At 36.3% G+C, this 15,254-nt stretch overlaps 1 protein-coding gene across 7 annotated transcripts in view; it reads right to left on the minus strand.

The window, feature by feature from the left end:
- The window catches only part of LOC124367008, a 37,391-nt gene extending 22,395 nt beyond the window's left edge, over positions 1-14,996 (minus strand). The window contains exons 1-5 of one of the 7 annotated variants that reach the window (XM_046823677.1): positions 14,907-14,996; positions 14,191-14,332; positions 12,306-12,494; positions 8,833-8,872; positions 3,256-3,375 (exon numbers count right to left, since the gene is read on the minus strand). In XM_046823677.1, coding sequence (XP_046679633.1) covers positions 3,256-3,375; positions 8,833-8,872; positions 12,306-12,494; positions 14,191-14,321 — 480 coding nt within the window. In that variant the 5' untranslated portion in view covers positions 14,322-14,332; positions 14,907-14,996. Of the gene's footprint in view, positions 1-3,255; positions 3,376-8,832; positions 8,873-11,290; positions 11,413-11,925; positions 11,992-12,305; positions 12,495-14,190; positions 14,333-14,737 lie in introns of those variants that run through there. The other 6 variants (XM_046823675.1, XM_046823674.1, XM_046823676.1 and 3 more) reach the window with 6 other exon arrangements.
- Positions 14,997-15,254: the final 258 nt, after the last annotated feature.

Genomic DNA, 15,254 nt, shown 5'->3' on the forward strand with positions numbered 1-15,254 from the left:
TGTTAACGTTGATTTTGTGTTTTTAAGTAGGTTTACAATTTGGCATATTTCTTTCCTGTGATTAGTTAATTAATACCCTGTTTTATTGTATGTGTTTTATTGCTATTTTATTGTTATGTGTGTTAGGTTGTTTGGATTTAGTCAAACAAGAGTAGTATAGGTTATATCTGACAATGTCATCTGTTTTATAGCTGTGCTATATTATAATGAAACGTTTGTGACAATAAAGATTTATTATTATTATTATTATTATTAGGGAAAATAATGATGTAGACAGTAAATTACACTGGACTATTGTGTTAGTTACATACGCACAACATTACCTACAGTTGTTTATCTCAGTCAAGAAATGTTGATAACATCACATTAAACATTTTTCCATTCTAATTTATATTACGGTATTACTCTCTGGGGAAATAGTGCAAGTTCAAAAAAGATTTTATTTAGCAGAAGAGCATTTGAGTTATGAAGAATGTGTCTAAGCTAGATTCTTGCTTACCAATATTTACAGAATTTCAAATTATGGCTTTGCTTAGTTTATATATTTACTCTCTATTAATCTCTAAGTTTAATAAAATTTAGACACCTTTACAAATAGACAAAACATACACTTGTCCTATACACGGAAGAAGAACTATTTGCTAGATCTACCATCGATTAGATTAGATGAAACTAAAAACAGTCAAGTGTTTTTAAGAATCAAACTTCTCAATACATTACCAGAATAAGCATGGGATGCCATATTAAGAAAATTTATGGTTGCTCGAAAAAAGTTGTTGAAAACCTAATCTTTTTACTCTGTAAATGACACATGGCTTAATTCCCTACATGGTTCTTAGTTTTGCATTAATTCAGTTTTTAGATAATTGCGTAGTTTAATGTATACATTTTGTTGTTTTGTAAAACGTCCTACTAGTGCTTTTTAGTGGATACTATTACCATTTTCTCTTCTGCCATTAAACACATGGCTTATATTATATTATACAAATAATATGCTTTGCAATTTGTTGACTTTGTTTATTGCATGGTCTATTTACTATTCTGAACAACAACAAAAATATCCTATATCTTGTATCTCAGGGTTCAGTTTTGCAAACTTTAAAACAGCCTAGACCAAAAACATTTTCAATAACTGAATTTAAATTCTGGTAGAAGAAATGAATACTCAAACCACTTACTTAAAGAAAGCATAAATTGAAAAGAACATTTTGGCTGATGCGGCAGAAAAACAACTATTGGCAACAAATCTGGCTTCATTTAATAATAACACCAACCTAGATTTTTAAACACAAAAACATTTGAAAGGACTGAAACAAGCTAAACTGGAAATTGAAAATTTGAATATTGTAATAGCTACACTACGTAAAGCTGACACAATGATTCTTAAATAAAAAAATCTTCTTGATGAAATTTTAAAGTAGAAAGAAGTCTAGGACAAAAATGTCTTAAATGTTTCCCTTCATCTTCAGAAAATTGGGACATGGTAGATTATTTTAAACAAAATAACATTGATATTAAAACATTTTTAATAGTTTTTTTTTTAATTTGTTGACTTATGAGACTATTGCTCACCCTTGGTAAGAACCTCAAATTAATAATAGTCTAATAACTCTACACTTTCCAAGTGGTATACATCGGAATTAGCCAAAACAAGAAATGAAATTCTTGCATTATTCACAAAAATTTGAATTTAAGGGGGTCAGAACAAACTCAGACAGCTTATGTATATATTCAACATAAAACAATGTATTGCAATGAATTAATGCTAGCAAAAAGAGTTGGAGTTAAACAGTATATTAGTAAAGCTCCTAACCAATGCAGGGATGCTTAGAAAGTGATTAATAATGCACATTCACCTACACACAGTCAAGATGTAAATTTGGATCTTGATGAATTCAACCAGTATTTCATAAACTTTAAAGAGCTTAATGAAGGAATTCCCCTCCCTCCCCACCATAGTCCTGATTACTTTCTACGAGAACAAATGATTGATAAAAATTCATTTGCTTCGCTAAAAGTTACAGCCGAGGATGTTATAAAAGCTGTGTCAAAATTCTCAATTTCAAAAGCTATGGACTACTATTGGTTGTAAAATTTCATTATTAAACATACTATTGATTGTATAAGTGAACCCCTAGCGTTAATTTGACATAATTGCAAAAATTAAGGATCTTTTTCACCTTTACTAGGTGTCAAAAGTCATTCCAGTGTAAAATATTGTGTACATAACTATCGTCTAATCTCGATCATCCCCATAATATCTAGAATATTTTAATGAATTAGGTACAACCAGCTGAATGGCTATTTTGAGTTTCATAATTTAATTTCAAATAGTCAATATGGTTTCCGCCAGGGAAGATCTACAACTTAAGCTATATTAAACATAATTGATCATACTCTAGAAAAGGATTCCTCTTAGTTTGTTTTACGTGACCTCAGAGAGTAAAATATTTACTTTGGAAACTCAAAAATTGTATTCGATCTGAGTATTTGAGATTAGCTTACTTTGGGCTTTTTCAGTCCCAAAATATATGTGGATATTTTATGGTCTACTTGTATGGGGTCATTCTTCACATGTTATCAACATTCTTGTGCTACAGAAAAAGGCTGTCCGTAATACTGAAAGACCCAACCCACTTGAACACTGCAAACCTCTGTTTGTACAATTACAAATTTCCACAATAGTAAATCTTTATATTTTTCTAGTTTTATTGTATACAAAATCTAATTTAGATATTTTTTCAAACAAGACAGGAGATCCATCAATACAACACTAGGGGAACGAATAAGATTGATAAATCGCCTCACAGACTAACCAAAACTAAAAGCTCGTTTCAATTAAACTTTATTCATTTTTTTAATAAGCTGCCTGATAATGCAAGACTTTTTCCCTTTAAATATTAAAAAAGTTATATGATTGGCTAGTGAAAAAACCTTTGTACAGCAATGAGGAATTCATGAATTGCCATATAGACGTTTGTTAGTTTTAATTTATAACTAACTATAATTACTTTTTGTTTGCCACTACATTACTTAAATTTTATATGGACTTTTCACAACACTTTTGTAATGTAACTATTTTTAGCTCTTATAATGTATGCATTGTACATTTATGCATTTAAAATTACGTCCTATTTCTGTAAACAGATCAATGGAATAAATGATTCTTATTTCACAGAATAACCAATATATATCTGCATTTATCTCAATACTAAACAAATCAGTCCAGTATGCACAATTTACATGTATTAGTACCTCAGATTGGCCTTCATCACTCTCTTCTTTAATTTGGCTTTGATGAATATCTTCAATCTCTTCTGAAACAATTTCAACCTTCATGTCATCTGATGGGTACTTGCAATCTTCAAGGTAGACCTGAAACACAACAAGGCTATTAAACCATGTGAAATGTGATTCTTCAAACAGGATTGATACATTTAGACTTGACTGTGCACTATATAGTTAATCTACCAAAACAGCAACTGAAATTGCAGATCTTTAGAGAAAAAGGCAGAGATACCACATGCAGGAACAATGTTAAACAAATGTCGTGTATTGAGCTTCATGTACAGGGATTTAAATAGACAATAGACAAACTCTTTATTCACAAGTCATCAAGAAATGCAATGGTGTCAAGTTTTACATAGTTAGTTTTTATTAAAAGTTCTGTTCTTCTCTTTTCCAATTAAGGAACTCATCCATGGAGTAGAAGGGCCGGTGGGAGAGCCACCTGGTCAGCGCAGTCTTCAGTCTCTTTCCTTGAAGCTTTCGTAAGTCGTCTGGAAGATGATTGAAGAGTTTTCTACCTATGTAGGATGGTTTCCTCTCGAACAGGGCGGAGTGGTGTAGGGGCAGGTGGAAATTGGAAGCATGGCGGGTGTTGTAAGTGTGGAGATCGCGGCCTCGTTGCAATTGCTCCCTATCAGCGTGGACTATAACTTCTATGATATATAAGCCGATAATCGTTATCACGCCATGGTGGGGGAAGGCTTCCCTACAGCTTTCACTTGGACCAAGGCTGGACATGATCCTGACTGCTCTTTTCTGTAGTATCAGGATTTTTTTCAAGTTACCTGCACTTGTGCCTCCCCAAACTGTAAAGCCATACCTTATGTGGGACTCAAATAACGCATGGTAGGCGATTTTTGTAGTTGCATCATCACTGGCATGCTTTATTCTTTTCAAGACGTATAAGCAAGAATTCAGCTTTTTGGAAAGTGTGTCAACGTGATTGTCCCATGATAAGTTGCTATCAATTGTCATGCCAAGGAATTTAGTGTGACTTTCCATTGACACATCAGGCAGTGCAGGAATGTCTTCATGCCTCCTTCCAAAAGCTAGTTGTTTTGTTTTTCCTGTGTTGACTGCTAAATCGTTTTCATGACAGTATTGATAAGCCATGTTGAGTGCAGTGTAGGAGTTGATTGCCAAGTTGTTAGGTGATGATTCGGCCACTAAAAGTGTTGTGTCGTCCGCATACATCAGAGGGGCACAATGTGTGCCCAAGTATTGTGGCATGTCGTTGGTCATGAGAATGAACAGGACTGGTCCCAGCACCGATCCCTGGGGTACTCCTCTGTTGATAGGCAGGGGCTCTGATCTTACTGTATGTAAGTATGTTTTTTGAGTGTATTGAATTTCAACTGTCTGGCTTCTTCCCGCTAGATAGCTCTTAAACCACTCTTTAGCATGCCCTTTGACTCCAAGTTGTTCAAGTTTGTGTGTGATCAATTCATGTCCTAGGCAGTCGAAGGCTTTGCTAAAATCTAGCATAATGCCAGTGACCATGTTTTTTCTTTCCAGGTTATCAACAATGAATTCTGCAAGTTGGATAATGGCAGATGTTGTGGATTTTCCCTTGATAAAACCGTGTTGTTTGTCTGTCAAAAGATGGTGCCGTTCACAGTGGTCCATTAATCTTTTCAAAACTACTTTCTCGATTACCTTTGAGCAAGTTGGGATCAACGATATGGGCCTGTAGTTAGTAGCTTCTAAGAGGCTGCCGCTTTTTAGCTTTGGATATACCTTACTTTGTTTAAGAGCTGATGGAAAATGCCCTTGAGCAAGTGATAGGTTTATTATTTTGGTGAGGGGTGAAATCAGGGCTTTGCTGCAGTGTTTCAGAATTTTTGCTGAGATTTTATCAAGCCCTGCTGAGGTTGAAGGCTTAAGGCTGTTAATTGTAGCCTCAACCTCATGATTATTAGTGAGAGGCAGTTGGGTTAAATCATGATTTGTACTTAGGAGTTGAGTTGCGATCTGTTTTTTTGTTCTTGGCTGTTTATTTAGGGTGTGATCTGCTATATTTGTGAAGAACTCGTTGAGGTGATTAGCTATTAGAAGGGGGTTGGTCGTGATCTCCTTGTATGTTGAGTTGTGGTTGAGAAGATTTTTGATATTTTTTTTCTCTCTCATTGTTTATAACTTGCCATAAGGCTTTAGATTTGTTTCCAGCAGTAGCTATGTGATCTGCAGCTGCTTTCTTTTTTACTGTTCTTAGCCTGATGTCGTAGTCTTTCTTGGCCTTGCACATTTGATTTTTATCCGTCTGTGCTCCTGTCAGCTCGTATCTTTGGAGGCAATCCAGATGTATTATTTTGAGACGTTTAGTTTCTTCATCTGAATATATTTGTGCTTTCCTCTTCCTTTGTCGCACGATCTTCCTTGGACACACTGTGTTCATGGCTGCAACAATGGTTGATAAAAAGTTGTTGTAAGCTGTTTCTGCTGAGTCTGCGTTTTGTACGTTTTCCCAGTTTTCTTGTTCCAACTGTGCCTTAAGAAAATTTAAATTTTCTTGGTTTAAAACTCTGCGTATCATGTTCTTCTGGGATGACGGTTTTATATTGTGTTTTATTTCACAGAGTTGGGCAGTATGGTCCGAGATTCCAGCGTGAATTACGGTTAAAGTTATTTGTTCCCTATCCAGATTTGTGCAGATAAAATCTATTGATGACATGGATGTGGGGGTGACTCGTGTTGGAGGGAGTGGTAGCCTTGTGATGTTGTGGCTGCTTAAGGTGTTATTTAGCATTAGGTTGTCCCTATCTGTTTTCATCCCATCCACATTAATGTCCCCCATTATTATAATTGGGTGATTTTCTGCTTTTGTATCTTCAATTGTTGCTGAAAGTAGGCTTAATGCTTCCTCAAGCTGTCCTGCAGGAGTTCTGTAGACGCCAAGAATGTACAATTGTCTTTTCCCCGATGTTAATTTAATCATTCCCATTTCACATAATAGTTCTTGGTTATTTTCTATATCAACAGGCTGTACCAATGTTTCCAGTTCGTCTTTGACAAATATGGCAACACCTCCTTTTTTGTGGTTTGTACGGCTGAAATGTGTTATTAGACAGTAGTTTGGTATTCTAGTATTTTCAAGTTGGTCTTTCTTTAGCCCATGTTCACTTAGGATGATAACATCTGGGTTTATTTCTTCAAGAAAGTGATTCAATCTGTTTGTTTTGTTACTAATTTCTTGCATGTTTTGGTGTAGGATGTAAAGTTTATTTAGAGGATTTGCTGAACTTGAGGTAGCTGTTCGTCTTGCTGCATTGAGATGGGAAACTGTCATTTTTTTGTTTAGGCCTCTTTGCTCGATTTCTCCTTGAACTTTTTCAGATGGCAGGCCTCTAAAAAATGTGCAACATGGCCAATTCGATAGTGTTCATTAATTTTCTTATAGATGTCTACATGATTAGTAAAGAAGTCTTCAAGGTTCTCTGTGTCCAACCGAATTAATGCTGTTATTGGCGGTTTCTTCACTGATGGTTTCGGTTTAGTGATATATCCTAGTCCAGCCTCATCAACTGTTCCTCTTTGATGAGAAATTGCACCTTGGGGGGCATTTGTAGCAGCCGGTGGTTCTGCAGAATTGCTGGCTGAATTTAATTCTGCGTTACTATGTTCTGTTGTGTTACAGGCTAGATGTTTGGACCTATACTTGGCTGCTTGTAAAGATGTACTGTATACTTTCCTTGTACTCTTCTTGTTCGTTACAGGTTTTATGAATGTTTTCCGGGGTGTTGAAGAGATGGAATTGGGTGGCCTAGTTGCGTTCATAGAACTTTGATTGTTTAGCTGTTCCTGCAATGTTTTGACAGTGTTTTCCATTAAGTCCTGTCTGAGTTTTATCTGAGCTAGATCATTCATTAAGGGGTGAATGGACTCAGGCATTCCTGAATTTGCGTTGATGGAATTTATTATTAAGCTTTGTTGGTCTCTGATTTTTGCCATTTCCAACACAAGAGAAGAGGAGGCGATGTCGGTAAGCTGTCCATTTGCGTCTGAGTAGCAGTGCTTAAGGTGGATCTGCACTCTGTTTGATTGATGTGTTTCATGTTTTTTAGTTTAGTGTCAAGACCTGAGATAGTTTGCATTAAATGGGTTATTTTGTTGGAATAGGGTTGTCTCCTAGAACTATATTTTGTTTTCAAACTTCTCGGTGTCCTAGAAACATTAAATTTAACACATACATGAGGTATGCACTCAACAGACAAATAAAAACATTTCATGAAGATAAATCACCCATAGGGGTTGAAAAACTGTTACAACCCTAGTAGAACTATACTCTTGTTTATCAATAACTTACAAAGAAAATTAAAAGCATTTTTATAAAGATCGGCCGACCGCATGGTTATAAAAAGGGTTGCAACACCTAGAAACCCCATATTTTTTTTAACTTCCCGCTGTACTAGAAAGGTAAAATGAGAACCACCAAAAATACCTAAGGCCAGAAGTAGATTACAATGGACAGAAGTCACTGTTTGACTGAAGTAGACTTTAGAGACAAATGTATCTATAAACTTTCTTGATCAGGACAACAAGGCAAATCTTACTATGGCACTGGAAATTCCTTAGATGGGAAGTAGATTATTATGAATGAAGTAGACTTTTTTACCATATCTGACGTATTATGTATATATTATCTTAATTGGGATAACAATACAAACACTAGTGGGGCATCAGAAATACCCCAAACCAAAGGTAGATTAAAATGACCTAAAATAAATGCTTTTTGACTGAAGTTGACTTTGCAGACCAATGCATGTATATACTTTGTTTATCGGGTCAAACTCTACAAGGTCATTGGGAATAACTTAGATGGGAAGAATATTACAAGGGCTGAAAGTAGACACTTTTTTATTAAAGTAGGCTTACTAAAGAAGGCTACTCAGACCAAGTATGAAAATATTGTTTTGATCGTTTCAACAAGGCAAACCCTATTGTCGCATGTGAAGTATAATTGATTCAAACTAGGAATGCTTCTATACGAACTAAACATAAAATAAGAGCCAGTGCCAATTTTGATAAACTGTTGAATAAGAATAATCTGAACATCTCACACATGAACAACTCAACAAAAACAATAAAATAATATAAACTATAAACATGTGTACTTTTGATTCAAAATTACATAGGACTCCTCATAAGTACTCACACTAAGATTACTACGGACTTAGTATGTCTCCTCTATGGCCTAAAATAGTTCAAGTGTTAGTGAAATTATTATAGCCATTCATTCTAATATTAAGGAATGTTGTAAAGAAATCCGTGTATTTCATTGGTACTCTCACTCACAGGTAAAAAATGCTTCACTCACAGAATTCAGGGTCGCAAAACATTGCTCTTCAAATTAAAGTCCAATTATTGTAAAATGGATCAAGAGATTGGAATGTTTACCAGTGATCATGGCTTTTTTTTCAAAAGTATTCATTATATCATTTAATAAAGATATGTCTATGACTTGCTTATATTCAATACAAAATTGCGTGTAAAGCCGCAGTAGTAGTATTGAAAGAATTGTAACGAGCGAGGTCTACCAATACATACCTCATTGTAGTCTCCTATGGGGAAATCAAGTAGAATATCCCTGAAACAGGAATAAACCTATTTGTGTACTCTGTATTGGCAACAGGCTACACTACATAATTAAAAATTTATTTTAATTTAGATTTGTTAAGATGTGTTCCATACCCCCGGAGTGTTGTGCCCCCCAATGCCAAGGCTTAGTTACGCCACTGCTCTGACAGACAGTCTCGGATATGAGACTGATGATAATAAGTTCTAAAAGTAAGTGAAAATGCTGCTTTAGGAACGGTATATTTACAATGAGGGAGAGTTCCTGTCTCGCTATACACTGTGCTTTACTTTTATGTTAGCTACTACAGTAAGCTACTTTTATTGCACGACTTGCATTGGCATTAATATGCAATATATAACTGTCAAACAATAAAGAACCTTTTGAGTTTGAATGGTTTTATGCTTCTCCCACTTTCCTTAACTGTTCACATTAAAAAACTAAATTGAGTGAGTTAAATATACACAGGAAGCTGGTCAAGCAGCTCTGTCACATCAGTATTTAGGGATTTACATTCAGAGATGTTAGATACACATTTATATAACCAGCCCCACTTATGCAACAGGAAATTATATCTCCCATGCTGTCCTGAAACATGTGTCTTGGCATGAGTATGGGAACTAAAAAGAAACAATAAAGTTTCTGAAGAAAAATGGTCCCACACCTGTTGTCAATAGTATTCAAGGTTAAAATTTAGTTCGCATTCATACGTGGTTTCTGGAGTGCAAAATTTCTCCCAATTAAGGTACACATCTGTTAACAGGGAAGACTTCCCTTGCAGCCAGCACGAGCTGTATTTGACACAGCACATCCAGTCTGTGGAGGTGAGGGGGCTATTCCACTGAGTGCAACCTATGTCCCAATTCAGGTACACACCTATTAACAGGGAAGGCTTCCCTTGCAGCCAGCACGAGCTGTATTTTACACAGCACATCCAGTCTGTGGAGGTGAGGGGGCTACTCCACTGAGTGCAACCTATGTCCCAATTCAGGTACACACCTGTTAACAGGGAAGGCTTCCCTTGCAGCCAGCACGAGCTGTATTTTACACAGCACATCCAGTCTGTGGAGGTGAGGGGGCTATTCCACTGAGTGCAACCTATGTCCCAATTCAGGTACACACCTGTTAACAGGGAAGGCTTCCCTTGCAGCCAGCACGAGCTGTATTTTACACAGCACATCCAGTCTGTGGAGGTGAGGGGGCTATTCCACTGAGTGCAACCTATGTCCCAATTCAGGTACACACCTGTTAACAGGGAAGGTAGCTGTATTTTACAGTCCAGTCTGTGGAGGTGAGGGGGCTATTCCACTGAGTGCAACCTATGTCCCAATTCAGGTACACACCTGTTAACAGGGAAGGCTTCCCTTGCAGCCAGCACGAGCTGTATTTTACACAGCACATCCAGTCTGTGGAGGTGAGGGGGCTATTCCACTGAGTGCAACCTATGTCCCAATTCAGGTACACACCTGTTAACAGGGAAGGCTTCCCTTGCAGCCAGCACGAGCTGTATTTTATACAGCACATCCAGTCTGTGGAGGTGAGGGGGGATATTCCACTGAGTGCAACCTATGTCCCAATTCAGGTACATACATGTTAATAGGGAAGGCTTCCCTTGCAGCAAGCATGATCTGTATAGATAGATAGATACATAGATCTGTATTTTACACAGCACATCCAGTCTGTGGAGGTGAGGGGGCTATTCCACTGAGTGCAACCTATGTCACAATTCAGGTACATACATGTTAATAAGGGAAGGCTTCCCTTGCAGCATGCATGAGCTGTATTTTACATAGCACATCCAGTCTGTGGAGGTGAGGGGGCTATTCCACTGAGTGCAACCTTTGTCACAATTCAGGTACATTCATGTTAATAGGGAAGGCTTCCCTTGCAGCATGCATGAGCTGTATTTTACATAGCACATCCAGTCTGTGGAGGTGAGGGGGCTATTCCACTGAGTGCAACCTATGTCCCAATTCAGGTACATACATGTTAATAGGGAAGGCTTCCCTTGCAGCATGCATGAGCTGTATTTTACACAGCACATCCAGTTTGTGGAGGTGAGGGGGCTATTCCACTGAGCGCGGATAACTACCATGTTAAAGTAGTTTTAATATTGCTCAATTAAAGTCTGCATGGTGTTGTTCAATTTCACATTGACTTGAGGGAAGTATGTGTTATTAGTCCATAAAGACTAATAGACTAAAAGAATTTACACACTAGTGAGACATGTCCATTAATCGACCACTTCTCACTTCACAGCTCCAGTAAATGATGAATAGACATAAGTGAAGGTTAACACTTATTGCAAGACAAGTGATGGGTTTGTGTCCTCCTCCAAGAAGCGCTGTGTGATGGTGTGCAGCATCAGACACTTGTCACTTCACAGCTCTAGTAAATGATGATAAGACATAAGTGAAGGTTAACACTTACTGCAAGACAAGTGATGGGTTTGTGTCCTCCTCCAAGAAGCGCTGTGTGATGGTGTGCAGCATCAGACACTTGTCACTTCGCAGCTCTAGTAAATGATGATAAGACATATGTGAAGGTTAACACTTACTGCAAGACAAGTGATGGGTTTGTGTCCTCCTCCAAGAAGGGCTGTGTGATGGTGTGCAGCATCAGACACTTGTCACTTCGCAGCTCTAGTAAATGATGATAAGACATATGTGAAGGTTAACACTTACTGCAAGACAAGTGATGGGTTTGTGTCCTCCTCCAAGAAGCGCTGTGTGATGGTGTGCAGCATCAGACACTTGTCACTTTGCAGCTCTAGTAAATGATGATAAGACATATGTGAAGGTTAACACTTACTGCAAGACAAGTGATGGGTTTGTGTCCTCCTCCAAGAAGGGCTGTGTGATGGTGTGCAGCATCAGACACTTGTCACTTCGCAGCTCCAGTAAATGATGAATAGACATAAGTGAAGGTTAACACTTACTGCAAGACAAGTGATGGGTTTGTGTCCTCCTCCAAGAAGGGCTGTGTGATGGTGTGCAGCATCAGACACTTGTCACTTCGCGGCTCTAGTAAATGATGATAAGACATAAGTGAAGGTTAACACTTACTGCAAGACAAGTGATGGGTTTGTGTCTTCCTCCAAGAAGCGCTGTGTGATGGTGTGCAGCATCAGACACTTGTCACTTCGCAGCTCTAGTAAATGATGATAAGACATAAGTGAAGGTTAACACTTACTGTAAGACAAGTGATGGGTTTGTGTCCTCCTCCAAGAAGCGCTGTGTGATGGTGTGCAGCATCAGACACTTGTCACTTCGCAGCTCTAGTAAATGATGATAAGACATAAGTGAAGGTTAACACTTACTGCAAGACAAGTGATGGGTTTGTGTCCTCCTCCAAGAAGCGCTGTGTGATGGTGTGCAGCATCAGACACTTGTCACTTCGCAGCTCTAGTAAATGATGATAAGACATAATGAAGGTTAACACTTACTGCAAGACAAGTGATGGGTTTGTGTCCTCCTCCAAGAAGCGCTGTGTGATGGTGTGCAGCATCAGACACTTGTCCCTATAGCTCCAGTCCGCCTGGTGGCAGTGACTACCACTGTCCAGTAGAGGGGAGCCCAGCTCCGGACCCATAGTGGCGGTCACCCCACAATCCGCTCTCACACATTCAAACTGCCTGTAACATCATCACATACTACTGGGATCACAAATAGGGAAGCAGCACGAATATTTTCATATCGAATGGTTCTTAATCTAAGTATGCTCTAATCCTAATTTTACAAAACAAGTGCTTCTACATTTTATTTGTTTGTGTTGCAACATATGTTTTTAATTAACTTATATAACTTTTAACAGTTTAGGTTTAAAATTTTTAATTATGTTATATTTTGCATGTTTGAAATATTTTAAGCATCATACAATTTTCAACATATCATTGCGATAGGCAAAATTTGTAAAATTACTATGGAACATTATGCTACACCACTACATGTCTTGAAAACCAACCATCTATTCTTACAGGTTGTAGCGTACACTTTTATACAGTAAAAATATACTGAGTGTCCCAAAAGTTTCTAATGAATTTTAAAGTTATCCCCTTTTCCCAAAAACCTTTTAGGTGAAGTTATGCAGCAACTCCATTGTATGGTTCCCTCATTTTGAAGCCCCTGAAAATAGAATATGAATGGTAAAAATGGTCTCTAAGTTGAGTCCATCCAACAAAGTGTCTAGTTGAAATTAGTAGTACTTATTTTTCTACCTACTTTCCCAAAATTTTTACTTACCACTTCAAACCCCATTTTCTAAGGAGGGTGAAGTTGTATAACAGTAACTCCATTGTAGAACTCTCTCATATTGAAGGACTTTACAAAAACAAATAAATAGTGATTATTAAAAGTATCTGATTTGGCGTCATCCGGTACAGCATCCTTTTGAAGTTATAATTTTACCGTTATTTAATCAGTAACCATTTTAAACAGAGTGATCAGTGGTTTTCTATGTATCTTTGTTTTGTCTCATATGACCATGTACAGGTATTAGTGATAGGTATCAACTAAAAAATCACTTTATGGTAGAACCACTTTTAATATTATAAAGCTGTAATTTCAGTATTTAATTTTCATATATTGATACAATCAGAAAAAGTGTACAAAATTATGTTAATATACATGTATAGAAATTGTAAATACTTTGTGAGCGTCTAAAAAGCTGTTTTCATAAAACAATTATTCTAGATTCACTTTATTATAGATATATAAACGTGAGATTGGTAGCATTGGAAAGGCTAACTTTTGCTCTTCCATTTTTATATAAAATCTAAACGTGACATGACATAATTTGTGTATTTATACCGTTAGCTCAACATAGAATTTGTACATTAAACAAAAATCTTTGTAATAACTCACAATGAAATTGTCTTCATTTTGTACATATTCCACATTGCTGTAGGACTAATGGCAATTATTCTGAGTGGATAACTTATTTGTAAAAAAAAAACTTGTATGACCAATTTTTTCCTTTACATTGCGTACATTAATTGATAATGGTAAAAAATTTACTATTTAGCAAATTTCATTCTAGATTTCATGCATTCAAAACGTTAATTTGTTATGAATTTTTAAAAAAAAGTTTGCAGTAGGCCAAAGTAGACTTGGAACTATATATAACTTTTTAACTGGTAGACCCAGGGTTAATTTAAAGTATCACGATAAATTAATTTGTGGTCATTATGTTTAAAATCCTTGTTCCTTCCTAATCCCCTCCCCTCAATTTTAAAATATGCTGTCCTATTTTATATACTCCATTAACTTTGGATAGCATAAAGAACAAATTGCATAATGCTTTTAAATTTACAAGAATTCAGAAACGTTTACCTTTTATACAAGCAAGTAGAAAACTCCTTGCATATGTAATAAAACCCCTTTCCGTCATGGAACACAAGATGATTGTTCCCAATCCCTGGTAGTGCCTCTGAAGGTGGTAACTGATCATTCGGTCTTCCCATCTCAGCTCGGCCTACAATGAACACTGATTAGACCAGTAAATTGATAATGGAGCATATGAACATATGAAACTGACTATAATAAGAACTACTATGCTGCCCTTGAACTTTGTAATTCCAAAATAACTAGAGTTGTTCCTTTGGCTAAGAGGAATCTGGTTATGGCAGAGTACAATAAGTGGACCCGGGTTTTATACATTGCTTACAATAATCATCGATACTTCATATATAATAACAGAACTATCAATCAGTATCAACGTATCTAAAACCTAAACAAAAGTGATGTTTTTGAAATTAAGAGAATTAATTCAATATTTATAAAATGACACAGTCTCACAAATAATAAAGAACCATAACCATAAATAGTCAGGATAGATAAGAGGCTAACAGGAAAAATGTCATTAATCATCATACACTACTCTGTACAAGTTAAAAATGTTTTTGTAATTTGTACAAATAACAAAGAGCGGTATTTTTACTTTAATAGTCCAAAACAAACACAGACTATTATTTTATCAAACCTAACTACGAAAACTATACACAATTAATTACTATATAAGCACTAACAACGTCAATTGTCAAACTGACATTAAATAGGTTATAAATAAACAACGGGATGAACGGACAAACAAAATTAAATTCATGTTGCTTTTAAGAAAAGCTTAATACTTGACGCATGCAACTTTATAACACACTTAGATAGGTACTGACTGAATATAAAGTAAATTAACGAACTCCCCTTAAAGTGAATTATAGAAAATAGTAAATACTCGCTGTATATTATTAAATAGATTATAAAAAATACTTTCCTCTAATTTAATATAATATAATCCGAATTAGCTCATGGAAAAAATCAATATTCTATCTAAGATTCTACCACCCAAATCACAAAATGAATTAGTAAGTCTGGTAAATTAATAAAAGGAGTACCATTAT

Source organism: Homalodisca vitripennis, chromosome 7 (assembly GCF_021130785.1).
Source record: "Homalodisca vitripennis isolate AUS2020 chromosome 7, UT_GWSS_2.1, whole genome shotgun sequence".
NCBI classification, from domain to species: Eukaryota; Metazoa; Arthropoda; class Insecta; order Hemiptera; family Cicadellidae; genus Homalodisca; species Homalodisca vitripennis.